The 25,603-nt window shown below is 42.1% G+C and overlaps 1 protein-coding gene across 1 annotated transcript; it reads left to right on the forward strand.

The window, feature by feature from the left end:
* Positions 1–6,984: 6,984 nt before the first annotated feature.
* Positions 6,985–18,283, forward strand: LOC103128972 (spermatogenesis-associated protein 31A6-like). The gene is made up of 4 exons (XM_007539903.3): positions 6,985–7,170; positions 8,902–8,959; positions 14,049–14,109; positions 14,384–18,283. Exons 1-4 carry the CDS (start codon positions 6,985–6,987, stop codon positions 18,225–18,227), a joined length of 4,149 nt encoding a protein of 1,382 aa, XP_007539965.3. The 3' UTR covers positions 18,228–18,283.
* The last annotated feature ends 7,320 nt before the right edge of the window (positions 18,284–25,603 follow it).

Here is a 25,603-nt window from a genome sequence, read left to right on the forward strand (position 1 = left end):
CTGCAATTAAGGACCTCTCAATAAACAAAATCCTGACCAAATGACTTTATTGATGAAAATATTAATACTATAAATAATACAAAGCCTTCTCAAACACTGTCAAAAAGTAGATGAGGAGAGAAAGCTTCCAAAATCATTTCATGTCACCTTTCTATTAAAATCAGACAAGAATAGAAAAATTCAAACCCAGGGCTGGGATGGTAGCTCCCCAAGTAGAGGATGTACATTACCATGCATGATGATCTGGGCAGCCCCCACCTGCAGAGACAGATTTCATGAGCAGTGGAACAATACTACAGGTATCTCTCCCTCTGTCTCTTTACCCCTCCCCTCTCCTCATCAAGAAGAAAATGAAGAGGAAAAAAATCTGCCAGGAATGGTGGAGCTGTGCAGATAAGTCTCTGTGATAAGCCTGGCAGAAGCAAACAGATGAAAGAATGGAAAGGTGGAAGGGAGGGAGGGAGGAAGGGAGGAAGATAAGGAGGAAGGAAGGAAGGAAATTCAAGCCAGTATCACTGATGAACATAAATGTAAAAAAATCTTCAGTAAAGTATCAGCAACTGCATTTAGCCATCCACTGAAAGGGTCATATGTCATGATTAAGTGGGATCTATCCAGAAACTCAAGGATAGTCCAATCAAAATGATATCATATGTTAACAAAATGTGGGATCAAAATCACACGTTGTTTCAAAAGATGCAGGAAAAACATGTGACAGTTCATCCACTAAGAATTTAAGAGAGAAGTCTCAACTAGGTGAAAATTGAGGGGAAAGTACTGTTGAGGGAAAATTCAGGATACAAGGGGTCCTGGGGAGTACATCCTGTTTTTGCTAGGTTTGCACACACAGAACATGCATGCTAGCTATTTCTAATATGGTTTGTTTCACTGAGTTTGCACGTGTGAAGCGGTTCCCCTTTTTTCTTTTTGCACTATATGAAGCAGGAAAGGTTTACTCCATCCATCGGGCCAATGAAAAGTGGGTTCCAGTGTGACATAAGGGGCATTATTAAGGGAAAGACCCTGGACTAAAGGGATCTTGGGCCTTGGTCACTGACCTTGGGTTTTTTTAGCCTGGGTTTTTGGCCCAAAGACCCTCGGGAAATCTATCCCCTGAGACTTTCCTCTTAACTTTATTTATTCTGCATGGCTAACAAAGAATTCAGAAACCAAATACCTGAATGCGTGCCCTTTGGAATTCTTTTCATCCGAGTAGCAACGAACCAGGGCGGGGACTGACTCCCGTCGTCCTTGCGTGCCACGTGTCCCCCTCAAGAGTACCTCAAAGCCTACAGCTAACACCACACACTTTAGTGAAAATTTGAAAGCCTGGGGCAAGGAATGTAACTCAGTAAAAGAAGGCATATTTCCCATGTATGAGGTTCCGAGTTTGATCTCAGGAACCAAAAATATTTTTTAAATTAAGTTATTCCCTAAGATTCAGAACAGAGCAAAGAGGCCTGCTTTTACTAATTTTTCTCTGTATGTTATTGGAAGTCCTAGCTAGAGCATTCACGTAAGATAAGAAATAGTGAAGTTAAACTGTCATGATTTGTAGGTGTAGTGTTACCGTAAAAAAAAAAAAAACCTGCGGGGGGGGGGGTGGTGGTGGTGGTCGGGCAGTAAGTAGCACAGCAGGTTAAGCGCACATGGCATAAAGCACAAGGACCTGCATAAGGATCTCGGTTCCAGCCCCCGGCTCCCCACCTGCTGCTCTTTGCTCTGAAGTTCAGACTTTAAGGTGAGGAGGCTATAGAACAGAACCTGAGGGGGGTCGGGCGGTAGTGCAGTGGGTTAAGCACACATGGAGCCAAACGCAAGGACCTGCGTAAGGAAAGGCGTAAGGAAAGGATCCTGAGGGGGGTCGGGCGGTAGTGCAGTGGGTTAAGCACACAAGGAGCCAAACGCAAGGACCTGCGTAAGGAAAGGCGTAAGGAAAGGATCCCGGTTCGAGCTCCCGGATCCCCACCTGCAGGGGAGTCGCTTCACAGGCGGTGATGCAGGTCTGTAGGTGTCTGTCTTTCTCTCCCCCTCTCTGTCTTCCCCTCCTCTCTCCATTTCTCTCTGTCCTATCCAACAACAACGACAGCAATAACAACAACAATAATAACAATGATACACAACAAGGGCAACAAAAGAGGAAAAAATGGCCTCCAGGAGCAGTGCAGGCACCTCATTCATAGTGCAGGCACTTCAACAATAACCTTGGAGGCAACAACAAAACAAACAAACAAAAAACCCCTATAAACTCTACCCAAAGCCTGTGAGAATTAATTAAATATTTAGTGAAGTTGTGGGATCAGTGAGAAAAGTCACCTAGTGTGATAGCCATGCAAGTGACCCAGGTTCAAGACCCCAATACAATACATGGAAATAGGGCACTGAGAGAGGCTTTTGAGAAGCAGTATCTTTCCCTTTATCCTCTCAATCCCTATCTCACTCTTTTTCTTTCTATCTGAAAAAGTTGGCTTTGAGTTCTGAAGACTCAGCAGCAATAACAAAAAAATACAGTAAAATTGCAGCACACAGGGGTCGGGCGGTAGCCCAGCGGGTTAAGCACATGGTGCAAAGCGCATGGACTGGCCGTAACGATCCCGGTTCAAGCCCCGGCTCCTCACCTGCAGGGGAGTCGCTTCACAGGTAGTGAAGCAGGTCTGCAGGTGTCTGTCTTTGTCTCCCCCTCTCTGTCTTCCCCTCCTCTCCGGATTTCTCTCTGTCCTAACCAACAACAAGTGATATCAACAACAACAACAATAACCAAAACAAGGCTATAACAACAAAGGCAACTGAAGGGGTAGGGGGAAGGCCTCCAGGAGCAGTAGATTCATAGTGCAGGCACTGAGCCCCAGCAATAACCCTGGAGGCAAAAAAAAAAAAAACTGCAGTACACATGATGTACAAAAAATACATTGCCTTTCTACACACTTAATGGCAAACTACCAGAAAAAGAAACTAAGAAAATAATTCCATTTGCAATTTCACCTAAAACATTTTTAATTAAATACCCAGGAATAAATTTCATCTAGAAGATTAAAAACTATGAGTCATTAATAAGAGAAATTGAAAATGTAAATATAATTTTCTAATTCTTTTCACCAGAGCACCACTCAGCAATGATTTATGGTAGTGCAAAGACTGAACCTAGGACCCTTGAGCCTTAGACATGGAAGTCTGTTACATAAGCCACTGTACTATGTCCCTGGCCTTGATGAAGACATAAATTAATGAAAGATAGTCCACACTCAAGACTGAAATAATTAATATAGTTAAAATGCCCGTACTATCCTAAGCAATCTATAGATTCACTCTAGACCCTGTCAGTACTATTTTCTTTTTTGTTATCTTTATTTTTATTGATTTAATAATGATAGATAAGGCTTTAGGATAAGAGGGGTACAATTCCCACCACCAGAGTTCCACATCCCACCCCTCCATTGGAAGCTTCCGTATGCTTTATCCCTCTGAGAGCACAGACCCAGGATCACTACAGAGTGCAGAAGGTGGAAAGTCTGACTTCTGTAATTGCTTCTTTGCTGGACATGGGTGTTGACGGGTCGATCCATACTCCCAGCTTGTTCCTATCTTTCCCTAGCGGGGCAGGGCTCTTGGGGCATTGCAGGACACATTAGCAAGGTCTTCTGCCCAGGGAAGTCAGGTTGACATCATGGTAGCATTTGCAACTTGGTGGCAAAATAATAGAGCTGAAGGGTCAACATCCCACACCTGGTGTCTGTGGACATAATCTGAAGTGAAACATTTTGAGGTGGTACTAGTTGCATTTATTTGGCTGAGATCAGCAGATGAAGTATCAAATGGTCAGTACCATCTACAAATAAATTGCATTAACTCCTACACCTATATACAACCATGAAAAATATTTTTTCATGCATTCTTTCTTTTTTTTTTTTTAAATAGGACAGAGAGAAATGGAGAGAGGAGGGGAAGATAGAAAGGGGAAGAAAAAGACAAGACACCTGCAGACCAGCTTCACCGCCTGTGAAGCGAACGCCCTGCCGGTTAGGAGCCTGGGGCCCGAACAAGGATTCTTATGCAGGTCCTTGTGCCACATACGCTTAACCCGCTGCTCTACTACCCGATTCCCCACAACCATGAAACTTCTTGAATGGACAAAATAATCCTGACAAAGAACAAAGCTGCAAGCATACCTTCTCCAAATTTTAAAATATACTACAAAACTACAAATCGAAACCAAAGTAAGCCAATCTGGGGAGAGACTTCTCTGGTCTTCCAGAATGGTGGTACAGAGTCTCAACTGCCATACTGTGCAAGAGCTCCCTGTGCTGGGGCTAAACTGCAGAAAAGATTTCTGTACCTTACAGCTATGTGGTGGTGGCAGTTTCCCTTTAAAGGCACAGTGTTAAAATTGCTGTATTTTAGTATCTGACCAAACACCCAATTGCTGATCGCCATGAGAGTCTTCCCTTCGTTAGATTACAGGAGATTTATGTGTCCCCAAATTCCTGACCTGCTTGGCCTGCAGTTCACACTGCTGTGGCTTTGCAGCTCTGTTTCGCTAAAGCAGTAGCTGGAGCACTAATCTCCCTCTTCCTTATCTGCCAACACCACAGGCTTTTGGCCACTCATCTTTGAAAATCCAAGTGTTTGGAGTGATCCGACACCTTCTAGATATCAACTGCTGCTATTTGTGTGCAATGTATGAATGCTCTGTGGTCAGAAGATTTTTCCATGATGCACTACTATGCTTATAGTTAAGTCACATGGAGTAAATCTTGAAAGATCTCACTATGAGAGAAAAAAAAAAAAAAAAAATATATATATATATATATATATATATATCCTCTATGTACAGTGATGAAAGTGAACTAGCTTGCTGTGTTGATTATTTCACAATAAATACATTTAATGGATCATGATTTTATACACTTGATACTAATACAGCCCTGTGTATCTGTATAAAGTACTATGTATCAGTACAGCTAGGCAATAAATAAAATAAACCTTCAAAAAGAAAGGAGACTAGAGGCCATTAGGGACTGAGACAAAGAGAGGAAATGGTAGCTGCTGCTTAGTAATCAGAGAACTTTTATGATGATCTATAAACTCTAAATGTATTCTGAGAGTTGCATAAGATTATAAACATACTTAGTGTCACTAAACTGTATGTACACTTAAAATGGTCAAAATAGTAAATTTTTATGTTGTATATTTTTTACCACAGTAAAAAATAGTCTGCTATGATTTTTATTTTGGGCACAAGAAGAAATATTTTATATCTATTTGATAGCATTAAAGACTTGCAGTGAATGTTTTTCCTAAATTATGTCCATTCCTTGGTAAAAATGGCAGTCGTAGGGTTATTTTTCCTTTTACTTTGCTGTCCTACTCCAGCCTGTCTTTAGTGGTTACATTTTTCCTACCAAACACAAGTTGCCTGTAGAACAAATGATATTTCACAAACAGAAGGGATACATAAAAAATTTCAAAGAAAAACATTCAGCTTCGGGTGAAAGAGCATTGATTTTTCAGCTGGATGAATGGCAACAAAATATATGTATAATGGTCTGCGAGTCTCTTTAGAAAATGGAATCTCAGCATCCATATCTCTTAGCCATTTAGAGGAAGGGTTTAACAGGAGGCAGAACAGTGACAGGAGGAGAGAGGTAAGATATGTGTAGTAGTTACAGAGCTGGATATGTCGCCAGCTTAACGCTAAGAAATTTTGTGTCTTTGGTTAAGTCAGTAATCTAATAATGAAATATGCACAATACTTCGGTAATTGAGTCACTTAATTAGAGAAAGCTCGACATATTATATACACCCAGATAATATTCAAGGCATGGATAATGTCTGAGGCAAAATGTATGCATTTTTCAATCTCAGTGACAATAAAAATATATATGTGACAGGGGATTCAGAGAAGCCGTGGTGCACCCAGCAGAGTACACACATCCCCATGTGCAAGGACCTGGGTTTAAGCTTCTTAGTCCCCACCTACAGAAGGGAGAAGCTTCACAAATGGTGAAGCAGTGATGTAGGTGTCTCTCTTTCTCTCTCCCTATCTGTCCTTCCTCTTTCAATTTCTCTGTCTCATCAAATATAAAAAATGATATAAAAATAAATAATAAAGCAAAGAAAATTAAGAAACTTATAAATGATATGATTGGAAAGTTTTTGTTTATATTATCCCTACTTATCTCAATAAATCTAAAATGATTAATTTTGTAAGTCTTTTAATTTTTTTAATATTTATTTATTTTCCATTTTGTTGCCCTTGTTGTTTAACATTGTTGTGGTTATTGATGTCGTTGTTATTGGATAGGACAGAGAGAAATGGAGAGAGGAGAGGAAAACAGAGAAGGCGGAGAGAGAGACACCTGCAGACCTGCTTCACCGCTTGTGAAGCGACTCCCTGCAGGTGGGGAGCCGGGGTCTCGAACCGAGATCCTTACGCCAGTCCTTGCCTTTCTTGTCTAGTTGTCTTTACAGTTTAACTGCCAACAGATTTTTATTTTATTTTATCTATTTATTTATTTATTCATTTTTCAAAAAAACCCAAAGCTAAAAAAGTATAAAAGAAAGTTAAGCCTATGCCTGAGTTGTTGCTAAAGAAAACTTATTTGAGGTTCAGTTTGGATTTGAAAACAGAACATCCCATAAAGTAAATTTTTAAAAATCTCTGGTATTAAAAAAATAACTCCAGGGATGATTCCAGATTTTCGAAAAAATATGTGATTGTTGGAGCTCAAAGAAAGAACTCAAAAGAATTCATAGAAAACTGACTGAAATTTCTGTCAAAGCGTGAGAGGGCTTGAAGGACTGAGAAGCATGAAGGGAGCTGAGGGAGGGGCTGTGATTTAGTGGCCGCCTCCTCTTACTGTCACCACCACGCTTGACTGCTGTCCTTTGTGACCAGCTCACAGCTCTGTGATGAGGCCTGGGGTTTTAGTCGCTGCACTTACACCCAGTGCCCAGTTGCCCAGGGGCAGCTGTAAGATTCTGATGATGGAGAACTATCTCTCTTCCCTGACAAGTGTTATTGTACCTTGGTTGAGCCCCTCTTCTGTTTACTGGGTGACTGATATTATCATCTCCCTCCTGTGTGGAGTGGGACTTTTCTACATATTAATTCGCTTATTCCAGAGTAATTCGCCATTGTCACCACCCACGAACAATAGAAGCATCAAAAAGGTAAAAAAAAAAAAAAAAAAAAAAATTCAGAACCAAGACAGCATGGTTTTCTCTTCTATTTTATTTCCACTTTTATCAACCAAGTAGAAAGACCCTGGGAAGGGAAATAATAGACCATCTTTTCTCCTTTAAGGTTAGAATCTCAGGGGCTAGGTCATGGCGCACCCAGTTAAGCAAACATATTACTAAGCTCAAGGACCCAGGTTCAAGCCCCCACTCCCCACCTGTGGGGATGGGGGGACATTTCATAAGCAGTGAAGCAGGTCTTCAGGTGTCTCTCTTATTCTCTCTTAAAAATTAAATTTAAGTTAAAAAAAAAGGGCGGAGGGTAGATAGCATAATGGTTATACAGACACTCATGCCTGAGGTTTCAGAGTCCCATGTTCAAGCCCCTGCACCATGATAAGCCAGAACTGAATAGTGTTCTGTTTAAAAAAAAAAAAAAAGATTTATGTATATATGAATCTCATTCTTCCAAGGACAGTTTAAGTTGGGCAGGGGTTAGAAGGAGCTCTAGAATTTCTCTTTTTTTTATTTTTTTTATATTTATTTTATTTATTTATTCCCTTTTGTTGCCCTTGTTGTTTTATTGTTGTAGTTATTATTGTTGTTGTCGTGGTTGGATAGGACAGAGAGAAATGGAGAGAGGAGGGGAAGACAGAGAGGAGGAGAGAAAGATAGACACCTGCAGACCTGCTTCACCGCCTGTGAAGCGACTCCCCTGCAGGTGAGGAGCCGGGGTTTGAACCGGGATCCTTATGCCGGTCCTTGTGCTTTGTGCCACCTGCCCTTAACCCGCTGCACTACAGCCCGACTCCCAGCTCTAGAATTTCTATAAGTTCTTTTTATTTTTCTCCAGGGTTATTGCTGAGGCTTGGTGCCTGCACTGTGAATCCACTGACCCTGGAGAGCATTGTCCCCATTTTGTTGCATATTTTTTTTTTTTCTTTTTGCCTCCCAGGTTATCACTGGAGCTCGGTGCCAGCACTATGAATCCACTTCTCTGGGAGGCTATTTTTACCATTTTGTTGCCCTTGTTGTGGTTATTATTGTTGTTATAGCTGTTGTTGTTGTTGGACAGGACAGAGAGAAATTGAGAGAGAGAGAGGATGGGAGACAGAGAGGAGATAAATAAAGATACCTGCAGACCTGCTTCACCTTACATCTTACGGTCTTATGCTTCATGCCATGTGCGCTTAACCCTCTGCGCTACCTTCCATAAGTTCTTAAACAAGTTGTCCTGGCTGATAGTGGCTGCAAGGCAAATTTCCAAAGTCTATAGATAAGACTGAGACTGAGAGCTGAGATCTCCTTAGTATAAAAGACCCTCCAACACTGATTCACTAGTCACCTGTGTGGGGCAGTTATCTAAGCCAACCTCTCCTCTTTGGAAATTGATGGAAGGAGCTGTAGTGCTGTCTCCTGAGATCCTCTGATGGGGCAGAGTAACATGTTAGCCTCAGGGATGACAAAGGGTCAGCACCCATAGGTCAGAGGACATAGTATGTTTCTTTAGCAGAGGGAAAAAAAATTTTTAGGTCTCATAGAAGAGCCATTATGTTCTTCAGATAAGGCACAAACTAATATCCTCATCCAGTCTGGAATCAAGTAAAATAAAGGCAGAGGACTCTATTATTAATTGCGGAACATTATGTTTTTCGTGAACAGTGCATGTCTGCAGCTAGTTTACACCTCAGACCTCACTTACTGTTTGTTTTTCTCTTCTCTCAGTATGAAAAGTCACCAAGGCCAAGGAAAAGGAGCCGACGGAGAAGTGGAGCTCTGAAAGGTGAGTTGAAATGATTCAGTCTATGCCAACATCTCTCCAACTTTTCCTTTTCTTGAGGATTGGCTCCCTGATCCTAAGTATGTGTATCAGAGATGGTAAAATAACCCCATACACCCTAGAGAAGGATCATGGGAAGGAGACAGAATAACACATACACACACCACATATTCCAGGAGAGACCTAGAATAAATACTCCCGCAAGAAGGATTTGTGACTAGACTGCACCCTGAGTAGCTAGATTGGGAAACTGAATCAGGTGCAACTGGGAACAGGTTATTTAACTTACGCATATTCTTTTTTTTTTTTTTTTTTTTTTTTTTTTTATTTTATTTTATTTTTTTTATTTTTTTTTTATTTATTTAAATTTTTAATTTAAGAAAGGATTAGTGAACAAAGGCATAAGGTAGGAGGGGTACAACTCCACACAATTCCCACCACCCAATCCCCATAACCCACCCTCTCCCATGATAGCCTTCCCATTCTCTAGCCCTCTGGGAGCATGGACCCAGGGTCGTTGAGGGTTGCAGAAGGTAGAAGGTCTGGCTTCTGTAATTGCTTCCCTGCTGAACATGGGTGTTGACTGGTCGGTCCATACTCCCAGTCTGCCTCTCTCTTTCCCTAGTCAGGTGTGTCTCTGGGGAAGCTGAGCTCCAGGACACATTGGTGGGGTCCTCAATCCAGGGAAGCCTAGCCAGCATCCTGGTGGCATCTGGAACCTGGTGATTGAAAAGAGAGTTAACATACAAAGCCAATCAATTTGTTGAGCAAACATGGATCCCAAGATTGGAATAGTGGAGAGGAAGTGTTGGGGAGGTACTCACTGCAAACTCTAGTGTAATGCTGCTTTCAGGTATATATTTTGCAGTAGTTTATGGATACGTGTGCACATACGCTCTCTCTCACAGAAACTGGTATATGTCTAGGTTATGGGACTTTGTTAGAAAGTGAACTACCTGAGATGAAATTAGAGTGTACTATAAAAGGAAAGGTCTCACCCGAGTAATGAAGCTGAAGGGTTGTCACTCCACACGTGAAGTCTCTGGATACACTCTGAGGTGAAGCATGTTGAGATGGCAATCGTTGCTTTGGTTAGGTTGTGATCGGCGGATGCAATATTATTTGGTATGGAATGGGAGAAGCATACGGGAAAGTGAGCCCTATCCAAGGGTGCCAGGACTGGGGGAAGTAGGGGCTCTATAGTGAAGATGTGAGGTTCCTGCTGTCTTAGGGTTCAAAAAGACAATCAATAGTTAATATTACCCACACATTATTTGTTAATTGGGTTAACTTTGAAAAGTCCCTTTGTTATGGTTTGCTGTACAGTACCCAGTATCTTGTATATAGCTGTGCTATTGGAAGCTTCTAATCTACTTGGTCTAGGCTTTTGAGAGAGTCCGCATATCAAATACGTAGCCTATCTATTAAAAAGATTCAGTTTGTCTTTTGAGAACCTTTGAGACATACAATTGATTTCCCCCTCTCATATTAATTAACTACTGATTTATATGACTACATTTTGCTAGGAGTGTACATAAACACCATTCCCATCACCAAAGGACCGTGACCCATCCCTCCCGCCCATTCCCACCCCCCACTGGCCCAGGAAGCTACATGTCTACTCCTCACCACTGGGTTTTTACTTTGGTGCCCTACTTACAATTTGATCAGGTCCTGCTTTTAGTTTCCCTTTCAAATCTTCTAAGTCAGCTTCTGTTGATGAGTGGGATCATCCCATACTCATCTTTAACTTTCTGACTTAGTCCACTTAACATAATTCCTTCTAGCTCTGTCCAAGATGGGTCAGAGAAGGTGAGTTCATTGTTCTTGATAGCTGCATAGTATTCCATTGTGTATATATACCACAGCTTTCTCAGCCATTCATCTGTTGTTGGGCACCTGGGTTGCTTCCAGGTTTTAGCTATTATGAATTGTGCTGCTATGAACATAGGAGTACACACCTCTTTTTGGTTGGGTGTTATGGAGTCCTTGGGGTATAACCCCAGGAGAGGAATTATTGGGTCATATGGAAGGTCCATGTCTAGCCTTCTGAGGGTTTTCCAGACTGCTCTCCACAGAGGCTGTACCAATTTACATTCCCACCAGCAATGTAAAAGGGTTCCTCTGTCCCCACATCCTCTCCAGCATTTGTTGCTGCTGTCCTTTTTGATGTATGCCATTCTTACAGGAGTGAGGTGGTATCTTAGTGTTGTCTTAATTTGCATTTCTCTGACAATCAGTGACCTAGAGCAGTTTTTCATATGTTTGTTAGCCTTTTGGATCTCCTCTGTGGTGAGTGTTTTGTTCATTTCCTCTGCCCATTTTTGGATGGGGTCATTTGCTTTTTTGTGGCTAAGTTTGCTGAGCTCTTTATATATTTTGGTGATTAGTTTCTTGTCTGATGTCTGGCATGTAAAGATCTTCTCCCATTCTGTGAGGGGTCTCTCTGTTTGTTTAATAGTTTCTTTGGATGTGCAGAAGCTTTTCAATTTGATGTAGTCCCATTGGTTTGTTTCTGCTTTGGTCTTCCTTGCAATTGGGTTTGATTCATCGAAGATATCCTTGAGGTGTAGATGGGAAAGTGTTTTACCAATGTTTTCCTCTAAGTATTTGATTGTTTCTGGTCTGACATCTAGGTCTTTGATCCATTTGGAGTTGATTTTTGTTTCTGGTGAGATAAAGTAGTTCAATTTCATTCTTCTGCATGTTTCAACCCAGTTTTCCCAGCACCATTTATTGAAGAGAGCCTCCTTCTTCCATTTAATCCTTTGGGCCCCCTTATCAAAGATTAGATGCCCATAGGTGTTGGGATTTACTTCTGGGCTTTCAATTCTGTTCCACTGGTCTGTGTGCCTATTTTTGTTCCAGTACCATGCTGTTTTGATGATGATGGCTTTATAATATAGTTTAAGGTCTGGGAGTGTGATGCCTCCATTTCTGTTTCTTTTCCTCAAGATGGTTTTGGCAATTCTAGGTGTTTTCAGGTTCCAGATAAATGATTGTAGTGTTTGTTCTATTCTCTTAAAGAAGCTTGGTGGAACTTTGATGGGTATTGCATTAAATTTGTATATGGCTCTGGGGAGAATGTTCATTTTGATGATATTTATTCTTCCAATCCATGAGCATGGGATATCTTTCCATTTCTTGGTATCAGTTTCTATCTCCTTGAGTAGCGACTCATAGTTTTCAGCATACAAGTCTTTCACTTCTTTGGTCAACTTTATTCCTAGGTATTTGATTGATTTTGCTGAAACAGTGAATGGGAGTGATTTCTGGATGTCTTCTTCTTCAGATTTAGTGTTTGCATAAAGAAATGCCACTGATTTTTGTACATTGATTTTGTAGCCTGATACCTTGCTATATTGCCTAACAACTTCCAGTAATTTTCTACTGGATTCTTTAGGTCTTTCTATGTATACTATCATATCATCTGCAAATAGTGAGAGCTTGACTTCTTCCCTTCCAATCTGTATCCCTTTGATTTCTTTCTCTTGCCTGATTGCTATGGCAAGAACTTCCAATACTATGTTGAAGAGTAACGGTGACAGTGGGCAGCCCTGTCTAGTCCCTGATCTGAGGGGGAATGCTTTCAGCTTCTCTCCATTGAGTATGATGTTGGCTGCAGAAATCACTAAAGTTAGAGCAGAAATAAACAACATCGAAAATAAAAGAACCATACAAAAGATCAATGAAGCCAAATGTTGGTTCTTTGAAAGATTAAACAAAATTGACAAACCCCTAGCCAGACTCACCAAACAAAAAAGAGAGAAGACTCAAATTAATAGAATTGTCAACGATACAGGAGATATCACAACTGACACCACAGAAATCCAGAGAATTCTGCGAAACTTCTATAAAGAACTATATGCCACCAAGCTAGAGAATCTGGAAGAAATGGAACAATTCCTAGAAACCTATGCACTTCCAAAACTGAACCAAGAAGAACTACAAAATCTAAATGCACCAATCACAGACAAAGAAATTGAAACCGTTATTAAGAATCTCCCCAACAACAAAAGTCCTGGACCTGATGGCTTCACAAACGAATTCTACAAAACTTTCAGGAAACAGTTAATACCCATACTTCTTAAGCTATTCCATAAGATTGAAGAAACAGGAATACTCCCTTCCACCTTTTATGAAGCCAACATCACCCTGATACCAAAAGCTGATAGGGACAGAACAAAAAAGGAAAACTACAGACCAATATCTCTGATGAACATAGATGCCAAAATATTAAACAAGATCTTGGCCAACCGGATACAGCAACACATCAAAAAGATTGTTCATCATGACCAAGTGGGATTCATTCCAGGAATGCAAGGCTGGTTCAACATCCGTAAATCAATCAATGTCATTCATCACATCAATAAAAGCAAAGCCAAAAACCACATGATTATCTCAATAGATGCAGAGAAAGCCTTTGACAAAATCCAACACCCATTCATGCTCAAAACTCTACAAAAAATGGGAATAGATGGGAAATTCCTCAAGATAGTGGAGTCTATATATAGCAAACCTACAGCTTACGCATATTCTATTGGGAGATGGACCCAGCCTTTTATCCTCCCCATGCCTGAACCGTTTGAAGATGTCAGAGTAAATGTATGTGGAAATGCATTGTAAATTATAACACAGGGGGCCAGTGGTGGTGCATTTGCCTTAAGCAAACATAGTACGAAGCACAAGGACCTGAATAAGGATCCCATTTGGAGACCCCAACTCCCCACCTGCAGGGAGGTAGCTTCACAAGAGGTGAAGCAGGTCTGCAGGTCTCTCTGTTTCTCTCTCTTTCTCTACCTTCCCCTCCCCTCTCAATTTCTCTCTGTCCTATCCAAAAATTGGGGGGGGGAGGCCACAGGACCAGTGGATTCATAGTGCAGGCACGGAACCCCGACAGTAACCCTGGAGGCAAAAATAAATAATTAGAATGCACACCCATCATGATCCTTGCCAGCACTGTCATAGATCTTGGTCTTGGCCATTTTGTGCTTAAACTTCTGAGTTGGTTCCTAGAGAAACACGATACCCAATCTCCTGTGACACCCCTGGCCCCTACCTTTATTATTTGACCCAGTCTCCTTGTTTACAGCGTGTAGAGATTGCCTGCAGGAACTGGATGGGATTTGGAGCCTGCTTTCATTTCTACAAAGGTAAAGAATTTCTTTTTCTTTCCTGTGTCCTTCCTAGAGCCTAGAAGGTCATAAAGTTCCCAAGTATTAACCAACCTGGGGACGACCAGAGAGGGAGAGTCCTGGAGACAGTATGGATAAAGCCCTGGGGTGGGGACTTGAGGAGCATTGTGAAGTCAGTGTGGGGCCTAGAGTGGAGGGTGCATGAGCTGAAGGTGCCCACTTTGGCCAGCCTGCCTAGCCTGCCCAGCTCTGAGTGCTCCTAACTGTAGCTTGTGCTTCCTGTCTCTTGCAGCCGCCTGAGAAAGCTCCCTAACAAGAGCAGTTCCCATCCGTGCATAGATTTAGACCCACCTCAAGTGAAGAAACCAGTGTCTTCCAGAGCCCACTGGCCATGCCAAGTTCATGTAGAAGATATCACTCCCACTATGTCCCCACCAGTTCCTCCCACTCTTCTGGCCAAGTGTTCACAACCACTGACCTTCTGGCCCAAGCCAAAATCTTCCTCAGTTTCTATTCATTCATACTCATCCATGAAAACCACTGGGCCAGGGCCACCAGAGCCCTTCCTCCCCCTGGAGTGCCTTTCTCCCTCACCACCTGCATTTTCCCCTTCCCCTCAAGTTCCCACTGATTCAGAAGCCTATATTCCATCTCCAATAGGCCCTGCTGCACCCCCATCCTCAGTCTCTCACCTTCACACAAGGGCACTTCCACCGAGCACCATCTCTCAGGGCTTCCATCAACATACTCTCTGGCCACCTGCTCCCATCAGAATCATCTCAGGCCTGGGCCAGTCTAGTCATCCCATTTCAACCCAGTCCTGGTGGCGGGTGACTGCCAATGCCCTGAGCCTGTCATATCGTGACTCCCAACAAAAGCCACTTTCCCAACCTCCACCAGGTATCTTGTTCTGGAAACTTCCTACAAATAGGCAGGTCAAGGCTGGTAGCCTGCCTACCAACTCTAACTTCCAGAAGTTGTTAGAAATACTAATCACTAAGAAACTCAAACTGAAGGTATGGAAGAAGAAGGAGTATGTTTCCAAAGACCACCTGAATTCTCTAAAGATGCTCAAGTCATTAGATGACAAAAAGGATGTCATGACTTACCAACCCTTCTGTAATATGAAAGACAAATCAGAGCAGCTGTATGGTCCTGAGAAGCCCCCACCCACTAAGATTTTGCAGAACTACTTAAAGAAGAAACATAAGCAGCTTTTCTGGGGTCTACCCATCCTGCACAGTGAGTCCTTGTTGGCTCCTGTCAGGATTAGTGGTTCTCCACTAGAACATCCCTCTGTCTTATTCAACCAATTATCTGACACTTTACCAGTACAAATTCAAGTGGAAATAGCATCACATCTTTCAGAATCAAAGCCATTGTCTCCGACTATGGCCCAGTCCCAGCTCTTGCCTACAACTATGTCTCAGTTGTCACCTCTGGCTCAGGTCCAGACCCAGCCTGCCCCAGCTCTACCACCTTCTCCACCTCAGATTATGGATCTCAGAGAATCTTATCCTACAGCCAAAAATAAAGAGCAATCTTCCCTACCAGATAAAGTTCAAAACCTAGGATGCCACTTTTTGAAAAAACAACTAGAAGGTGAGACTACTTCACCTTCTGTAGTTAAAAAATATCAAGAAAAATTTACCTGTGTCCCTCCCAAACTCCAAGACATCAAGGATTCCCAAATTCACATGGCAATGTCTGTCCTCCCCAAAGATGTGACCAGCCCTGAGCTCCAGGCGCAAACAGCGTTAAATCCCGCTCCAATGATGGGTCAAAGTAGTCAGGATAAACAGAAGATGAGGCTAAGTTGGCCACCAATTATTTCACTAGAGAAAGATCTAAGCAAAGGCCTGGGAAAGAATGTAGGTATGATCCTAAAAGATCTTTATACCAACTCAGCCAGCCTCCCGGTAGAAGTTCTGGAAGCAAACTATGAGAATTCAAAAGAAAAGTTCATGAGACCCTCAACAAAGGACCCACAGAAGAGGCATCTAGAAAACTTTCTGAAGACTCATTTGGGCAGAAAGGTAGAACAAATCAGTGAGGGTCAAATCCCTGTAAATGTTCATCACTCCAGGCTAGATACCAACCATGCCTTATGCCTTCCTGGGCAGTCAAATTCTGGCAAGAAAAATGAAAATTTCACCTCATCAAAGGGCCTCATGCCCGATATAAACACATCCTTTCAGCTGTCTGTGCTCAGTTCACATACTCAAAAGGTGCTGGAGGAACATCTTATAAAGCTTTGGGTAAGGCACAGGTGGCATTTACCCCTCAAAATCCTCAAGCCTATAAATATGTTCAAGTTTAGGAAAACTCGACTCTCTCCCTTTGCACGGTCTGCCATTCTGCACTCAACTGCCTGTGAATTGGAGTCATACTCCAGAGAAAAGCCATCCAGTGCCTTGGAGAAACCTCCTTCAGTCCATTTGGAAGAAAGGGGAAAAAGCAAAATGTCTGTTTCCACACCTACCAATGTAAATTGCCTCCCAGCTCTTTCAGTTTCTCCTGCATATGACAAAACACCAACCTGGGAAGAGACTACTCTGGCTCATGGACCCTCAGAGACCCCTCTGTGTGAACAAGAAGACAGGATGCCTTCTCAGGCTTTCACCCACTCCTTTGTAAGCAGACTCTGGCACAGTGGGACTATGCTGGAGGCCAACAGAAGCATGGGTCCAATTCCAATTCCAGCAACAGATGCAAATGAACTAAAGGAGGATCAGGACCCAGCCTCACGAGAGTCCTACCAGAGTGGGGCAGTCATGCAGTTCAACTCAGGTTCCCACACTGAACAGGTGGAAGAGGACAGGGTGATAGTGGAGATCAAGGAAGTCCCTGCTTGGGAAACTCATTCAAAACCTAGAGTTATGCTCAAAACCATGAATTCAAATCTTTGGAGTTCATCTCGAAGGTCCAGTAAAAGACTTTTACCACCTGCAAAGCCTGTTGTCCCAGATCCGGAAGAATCACGCCTCGATGGATGGCTTAGAAAGCTTGAACTGCAAAAGTCGATGGAGTTATGCAAGCAGCCTGCAGTGCCTGCCAGTAGTGTACTCCTTCAGGACTGTGAGACTGGCGTTCTCCTTCAAGACTGTGCCACAGACACACTTCTTCAAGAATCTCAGTCTGATGTCTTCCGTGCTGCAGACATTTTGGCTTCTCAAGGATGTCTGTCTGGTTGCCAAAGTGTACCGAGTGGTGACCTGCCAGTGTCTCCTATGCAATATGATCAGGCATTCAGTGGAGGAAGCAACCAGAGTCAACAGAAGCCCCAGAAACCGCAGGACCCATGTAAGAGGCAGGGAAGTTCTGCCTCCACTCATGAGGGAGAAAGAAGCCTCACACTAAGAGAACAGGAACGGAGACTTGCAGGAAAGAGGGTTTCTCAAGCCCGTGAGATGAACCAACCTCCTCTAGATGAAGAATCCTGCAGGGTCCTGCTAGAGAAGGAAGAAGATCCTCCAGAAAGCCATTTGAGAAAGAAAATGAAGAGCTTTCTGCAATGGGTATTCCCTAGGAAAGACAAAGCACTGGAAGAGCCTCTGCAAAAAAGCAAGGCTGCTTCAACCCCTTCTCGGAGGCGAGTACCAATCAGAAGCAGATCACTCGTGGGCAGTGGGATTGCGGAAGCAGAGGCACTCATGGCAGCTATTAGCCGTATCCTAGAAGAGAAAGTGGCTTTTCACCAAGGATGCCCTGCCTTCGAGTTCAGTTGGTACAATGAACAACTTCCATCCCCAGAGGGTAGGCATTTCTGCTATGGCAAGGTGCTCTCTTACCAACCACAAAGAAAGGTGATAAGTGGCAGCCCCTGCAGGCACCAGATCTCCTCCCAAGGCCACTTGCATCCATTCAAGAACAGATGGGTCAGAGATAAGATCTTTGCACCTAGGAATCAAGAGTTTCTAGCTAGACCCTACCAGTACAATCAAAGGGTGCAGGGGGTCACAGGCCATCATTCCCACTGCCCAAGGCACTGTCTCTTTCAAAACTATACATATTCTGATGCATCTGAATATTCTTCTCCCACTTTTTTTGATGGAACTACATTTATACAAAGAAGAATGCATACACTGCAGAGAAAAACTGTTTTTTCTCATGTTAGCACATCCTCTACCTACTAGTGGCTTCTTTCTGACACAGAACTATTTTCCAAAATATATGTGTAGTCTCTGGAGAAGTGGTATCTTTTGTCTGTGCTTTATGGGGAGCAGGGGAGAGGTCTGAATCCATTTTTTTCCGAGTGCCTACTTTGGCTTCCAGAAAGAGCAGAGTTACACAGGTAGGCTGAGGACAGTTGGCATGCATACCCTCACCTCATTCTTTCTTTGTACCTTGTAGCTTCATAATACCACCCTCACAAAAAAATAAAATAAAATAAAATAGAGCACTCAGGATTTATTTGTCAAGATAAGAAAAGCCTTTAAGATCCCACCCAAGATTCTGGCTTCTGTTTACTCTCTGCCTTGAACAAGTCTGGCTCTAAGGGAGAGATTATAGAGAAAGAGATTTTCCTCAGACTCCAGAAGTGGGAGAAAGCTGTACATGTCATGGAGGTAGATAGGGAGAGCTGTCCCTGAATTCATAGGTGGAAGAAACCTGCCACTCCCCAGTCTCCCTAGGAGAAACAAATGGTAACTGCTGGGATGGAGAAGAAAGTCCTTCCCTCCCTGATGAAGCTGGGACTAAGAGGGGGGGGGGTGGTAGAGAAGCAGAGAGGTCTTGGGATCACGTACACACTCTCCATAGGGAAGGACAGCTTTTCTTGGAACTGGATGAGAGGTGTGACTATGCTCTGTCCTCATAATGAGGGTGAGACACTGTGAACATAAGTGGGTGACAGAGGAGACAACAAAATGACCGAATTTCCATACATGGTATAGTAAGAGTCTCACTACTTTCTATAGATGTAGAGGAAATATTTTAGGATACCAGAAGTTCAAACCTTTTGTCCCCAAAAGGTTTGTCTCCCATGTAGTTTGGGAGCCCAGACCAGAGAAGACACCTGTGGCTCCTCACAGAAGATGATAGCAAGTCTCACTACCTCAACTTACTCCAGACCTCAGAGGGAAAAGAGACCAACAGAATTTGTTGCAAAAGGACCAGAAATGAACTATCCAAACAGAGTGCAGGCCAGGATAGGTCAACTGTAGTTCCAGCTTGCCTCTGGGAAACTAGAACAGCACCTCTGCAGAGTTTCTGTGTGGGACATCACTCCTCAGATCTGAGTACCAATCCAGGAAGTGCCCTGATCCAAAGTTCGTGGGCTGTCTTTCATACTTATCAGGGCCCCTCTGTGGGACAGGAACCCAGATAGAGTTGAGTGGACACAGGCCACATTATCCATCACAGTGAGGGTCTGACCACATACTCATCCCAGGGCAGAGAACCACACAAGAATTCTCTGACACAGACCCATAGAAACATTTGACAGACAGTGCAGAGATGGACCACCCATAAAAAACTGACAGAGACATCCCACACAGAACTAACTGCATCCCATGGAGGCCTCGTTGCATAACGGCAGCACGTCTGACTCCAGAACTAACAGCATCCCTGTTCACAGGTTCTTCACAACGATCTAAAACCACTTAGCAAGCTGGGGGCCTGATTAGCTGTTACGGTGTCCCCCTGAGGATATTGAGCCTTTCAGATATTGTCAGCATTACCCCAATTATAGGATTCTATGTTTGGGGCAACAGTCCTGAATTTTTACCCTTTAAAGATTATTCTCTCAAAACAACAAAAAAAAAAGTTACAAAGTCCACATGTGGATGCAAAATTTTTCTTTTGCAAGTTTTCGTTCTCTTGAGCTATGACCCACAGTTTAAAGGCTATCCTCAAACATGAATATCATTTTACCAAACTGACAAAAATGTTGCAAGCCCACTAATGCCTGTAGTATTAAATACTCCAGGAATAAAACCGGCAAAAACATCTAGAATTTCACTCATCTCCCAAGAAACTCTGTACCCAGTATATTATTTGGCACATAGCAGCTTTTGATTTTTTTTAATTAAACAGGCTAACAATTATATCAAGAATTATACAAATGAGTGGGGGAGTGGTGGTGTTCTCACTACCATGTGCAAGGACCCAGGGTTGAGCTCTCACTCCCCATCTACAGGGAGGACACTCCACAAGGGTTGAAGCAGGTCTGTAGGTGTCTATCTCTCTCCCACTCTATCTCGCCTTTCCCCTCTCAACTTCTCTTTGTCCTATCTAATAAAATACAAAGAAGAAAGGGGGGGATGGCCACCAGGAGCAGTGGATTTGTAATACCAGCACCAAGCCTCAGTAATAACCCTAGTGGAAATTTTTAAAAAGCTGGGGGTGGGGCTCAAGTATTTGTCAATATTCCTATTTTATACCCTGGAAACATACTTTCTAATTATGTTTTTCTATAAAATATGGTAATGCTCGCAGACAGTGTATGTGTTCCCAGCATCTGGCAAAGTTGTTACGTTCAGCTAACACAGTTTAAGCTGATAGACTACTAAGGACTCATGTATATTTTACAGTAGGCAATTTCACGCTCTCTCTTACATATATTATATATGAATACTGCTTCAAATAATTTGAGGTCTTACAAAGTGTGCTATTTAATCTATTTTCAAGATATACATATGACCTCATAAAAATCTTGGAAAGGTGAGGAGACAGTTTGCACAACAAACAGATTTGCTTGAAGTTCAAAAGTCCCTCTCAAGTTTAGTTCCCAAAGCCATCATAAGCCAAAGCTGAGCAATGCTCTAGTTAAAAATAAGAACATAAAATCGACAGCATAACTGAATGCATTTTACCAGTTGGTGCCCAACTGGTAGCACAGCGGGTTAAGTGCAGGTGGCGCAGAGCGCAAGGACCAACATAAGGATCTGGGTTCGAGCCCCCAGCTCCCCACCTGCAGGGGAGTCACTTCACAAGCGGTGAAACAGGTCTGCAGGTGTCTGTCTTTCTCTTCCCCTCTGTCTTCCCCTCCTCTCTCCATTTCTCTGTCCTATCTAACAACGATGACATCAATAACAACAATAATAACTACAACAATAATAAAAAACAGCATTGTTAAGATCACTTGTCTTGTTAAGATCACTTGAATGATAGTTGTCAAGCATGTGCTACTAATGAGATCTTGCTGATCATCAGATTGAGAGGTCACACATAGCTCTTTCCCTACAAGGAGCTAAGTTGACACGAAGGCTTTCCTGGCCTTTTGTTATCCATAATTTATAAGATTACAACTAGCTTTTGATTTTAGTCTATTACAATGTCATTGAATCACAAAATGACGGAATGCAATCATCCATGTCTTGTATTCTAGGAGACTGTATTTTTTTACAGTGTGATCCATGCCAATAAGTTTAATAGGGTCAGAAGGAAATTTTACCTCTTCTCCTATAGGTGCTTCTTGAACTGACAGAGTAAACAAAGTAATATGAGAGCATCAAGAGAAAAGGCCCAATTTGTTTACATGCAAAGGGAATGAGAATTTCATTTTCAGTGGGAGAGACAAAGGTAGATATCCTAAATCAGTAAAAATAAAAGGTCAGGGGCTTCAAGGAGATAGGAGGAAACTCACATAAGACAGACAAGATGGTTTGTAATGTATCTATCCTACAATACAGGAACGTGTTTTTCTTGAGATAACCCTAAATTTGGATTATACCTCTAATTTTCATTCATTCTTCTAAGTAGCTAAGATAGTGGGATCCATTTTTCTTGATACTACAGGGTTTCAGTAGCCCTTAACTCAGAATCACCTGCATGCCCAAATGTGCACATTGGAGAAACCTGTTCTGAGAACCTCCAGTTTAATGAGTGAAACTGAATGGGACCAACTAGGAAACACTGCAAAAGAAGTGCTTTATAAGAGATCAATATATGAGTTTTGATATTTAAGTTTATATACCTGAAACCTATATAATGTTACTTCAGTGAAAAGGAAGGAAAGAAAACAAATGCTTTACACAGATATATATATTAGGGGTAAGGTTTTTACTTTTTTGGCCACCAAGGTTATAACTGGGACTTGGTGTCTGTGCAACTACTCCACCACTCCCAGACGGCTTTTTAAAAATTTTTCTGATACAGAAAGAAGTGTTGGGAAGAGAAAAAGAGAGCAAGAAAGAGAAATGCCTCTTGGCAGCATGGTTTCAGACCCTGCTTCCCAATTACAGGGGAATATTCATTCACAAGCAATGAAGCAGGTCTTCAGGTGTGGATCTTTCTCTCTTCCTCTCTATCTTCCCTGCCCTTCTCAATTTCTTTCTGTCTTATCCTATAACATAAAAAAAAAGAAAGGAAAAAATGGCCTCTAGGAGCAGTGGATTCATAGTACCAAGACCCAGAGATAAGCCTGGTGGCAATAAAAATAAAAATGGAAGAAGCAGGAGAAGGAGGAGGAAGAAGAGGAGAAGGAAGCAACCAGTGGCACAGCTATATAAGATACTGGGTACAATACAGCAAACCCTAACAAAAGGACTTTTCAAAGTTAACCCAATTACCAAATAATGTGATGATAACACATTGTCTTTTTGAACCCTAAGACAGCAGGAACCTCACATCTCCACTAGAGATCCTATATTTCCCCTAGTCCTGGAACCTTAGGATAGGGCCCGCTTTCCCACATGCCTCTCCCAATCCATCTCAAACAGTATTGCATCTGCCAATTGCAGCCTAATTAACACAACGATTGCCACCTCAACATGCTTCAGCTCAGACTGTGTCCAGAGACTTCACGTGTGGAATGACAACCCTTTAGCTTCATTACTCGGGTGAGACCTTTCCTTTCATAGCATTCTCTAATTCCATCCCAGGTGGATCACTTTCTAACAAAGTCCCAAAACTTAGATATACACCAGGTTCTATGAGAGAGAGCATATGTTCACACGTATCCATAAACTAGTGCAAAATATATACCTGAAAACAGAAGTACACTAGAGTTTGCAGTGAGTACCCCCCAACACTTCCTCTCCACTACTCTAACCTTTGGGTCCATGATTGCTCAACAATTTGTTTGGCTTTGTATGGTAACTCTCTTTTCAGCCACCAGGTTCCAGATGCCATCAGGATGCCGGCCAGGCTTCCCTGGATTGAAGACCCCACCAATGTGTCCTGGAGCTCCGCTTCCCCAGAGACCCACCTTACTAGGGAAAGAGAGAGGCAGACTGGGAGTATGGACCGACCAGTCAACGCCCATGTTCAGTGGGGAAGCAATTACAGAAGCCAGACCTTCCACCTTCTACAACCCACAATGACCCTGGGTCCATGCTCCCAGAGGGATAGAGAATGGAAAAGCTATCAGGGGAGGGGATGGGATATGGAGATTGGGTGGTGGGAATTGTGTGGAATTGTACCCCTCCTACCCTACGGTTTTGTTAATTTATCCTTTCTTAAATAAAAAATAAATTTAAAAAAAGAAGAGGAGGAGGAAAAATAAAATATAAATGGATTCAATTATAAATAGATAAAATACATCTCACATGATGATTTAAATAAATCAAGCATTCTAAAACAAAAGGTAGATGTTAATTATGTGACAACTTTCTAATATACCAAGGGGTAAGGATTATTGCAAGACAAGTGAAAAAAATAATAATAAAAGAAAAGAGACTTTCTACAATGAGCAGTGTTAACCCTTCTGAACTATTCCCTTAAATGTGCATTTTGACCAGGTACATACAGCTCTACATTATAACAAATGCCCACAGGAAGATTTTCTGCAAATGTTCCAAAACACATTTCCTGTCATACTCCCACCATGGACACAGTAGGAAACACAGGGTTCTGGATGGCCAAGGGGCTTCATAACAGCTGCCTCTTGGAAGTGGGTTGAAGTCACAATCATTTCTGGAACAAGATGTCTTTGTAATTTTTGCCCATTACCACATTAATTGCTATATTTTCCAAAGTCTTCATCCTTGTTCATGCTTGCTTTGTTTTTGTGCGTTTCATTCCACTCTTTTTCACAGTGATGTTTGCAGTGTTTCCTTCCTCCTCTGAGTCCAGGCTTCATACTCACCCCCTGCTCCATATAGTTTCACAATCTCTGTCATTTGATACCAGTGACCACTGCCATCAGATGGACACCTCTTTGGGGGAGGGTAGTCACAGGTTAGAGGTTTGTCAAAAATTGGTTTTTTTCTTTCAGTGAAAGGAAATGTCAATCTCCCCTGCTAGTAAGCCAAGAATACCGTCATCTATTAGTTTTGTTCATACTACAATTTCATGACAACATCAAATGGTCTTTTGCCCAAGTCAATATTCTGCAGGGTGTGATTCTTGGAAGGAAGTCAGCTTTCTAATTATCAGATGTGACTTGGGCACGCAGTGCTTCCAGACTTCCATTCCTTGACATGAAACATGAAAGTTAAAAGTGTTGGGAGTGGGGCAGTAGTGCAGCGGGTTAAGCGCACATGGCGAGAAGTCAAGGACCGGAGTAAGGATCCCAGTTCAAGCCCCTGGTTCCCCACCTGCAGGGGAGTCGCTTCACCAGCAGTAAAGCAGGCCGGCCCGTGTCTTTCTCTCCCCCTCTCTATCTTCCCCTCCACTCTCCATTTCTCTCTGTCCTATCCATCAACGACAACATCAACAACAATAACTACAATAACAATAAAACAATAAGGGCAACAAAAGGAAATAATAAAAAATATTGCAGCAAATGATGATGTCATCTACTTGGCATCATCTTAGAAGGAATTTGAAGATATCATGTCAATTGAGATAAGCCAAAAAAGAGAAGGGTCAGTACTGAATGATCTCAATTCTAAGCAGAATTTAGTACTTAGGGACAGGAAGGGAGAACACAGAATGAAATGTGGACTGGACATGGCGTATTGTATCAAAGCAAAAGACTGGGCAATGAGAAGCAAGGCAGGGTAGAAGAGAAAGAACTTTTAGGGTCCTAGGGCTTGAAACTGCGCCCATGTGTCAGTGACTGCACTGTGAACCTTACCTCCCTCAAAAGATATTTTGTGGTGAAAGGGAAATGAATAGACATTTAAAACACTTTGCATAGCAAATATTAAAAGACACTATTATCATTGTTTTTTTTTTCATATTGTTACTACCAGGTTAGTTTTTTGGGGTGAATTATTTTACTATTCTTTAAAAAGTTTCTTATATCATACAAAGACCCAAGTTAATTTTTATGAAATAAAGTATCTACTAGGTTATTTCTTTGCAATAAGATTTCCTAGCATGGAAGTTCATATTTCATATGTGTTAAAGATTTAAAATCCTTTCTAAGAAAATAAGGCAATTATCTTTTCAAGTAACTTTTTTTGGCCACTTGGTACTTAGAAAGTCTCTGCTACTCTGTCCCTATTTTAAAATAACTGTTCCTGAAATACCAGATCTATTGATTCTTTGACTTTGAAGAAGGTACTCAGTATCAACTCTTTTCTTTCTACACTGCCTATCCACAACTGCTCATTGATGCCAATAATCACTACCAGACTCATAGTGATAGTTGGTGCCACCTCAGTAATAAATAGCACAGTCT

The sequence above is a fragment of the Erinaceus europaeus genome, chromosome 10 (assembly GCF_950295315.1).
Source record: "Erinaceus europaeus chromosome 10, mEriEur2.1, whole genome shotgun sequence".
NCBI classification, from domain to species: domain Eukaryota; kingdom Metazoa; phylum Chordata; class Mammalia; order Eulipotyphla; family Erinaceidae; genus Erinaceus; species Erinaceus europaeus.

What these genes read in the sequence shown, in the direction of transcription:
- LOC103128972 (XM_007539903.3), top strand. Translation starts at nt 6,985, where the DNA reads ATGGAGAACTATCTCTCTTCCCTGACAAGTGTTATTGTACCTTGGTTG. An exon ending in ACAATAGAAGCATCAAAAAG is followed by an intron (nt 7,171 to 8,901) that starts GTAAAAAAAAAA and finishes CTCTTCTCTCAG; the next exon opens with TATGAAAAGTCACCAAGGCC. An exon ending in GAGAAGTGGAGCTCTGAAAG is followed by an intron (nt 8,960 to 14,048) that starts GTGAGTTGAAAT and finishes CCTTGTTTACAG; the next exon opens with CGTGTAGAGATTGCCTGCAG.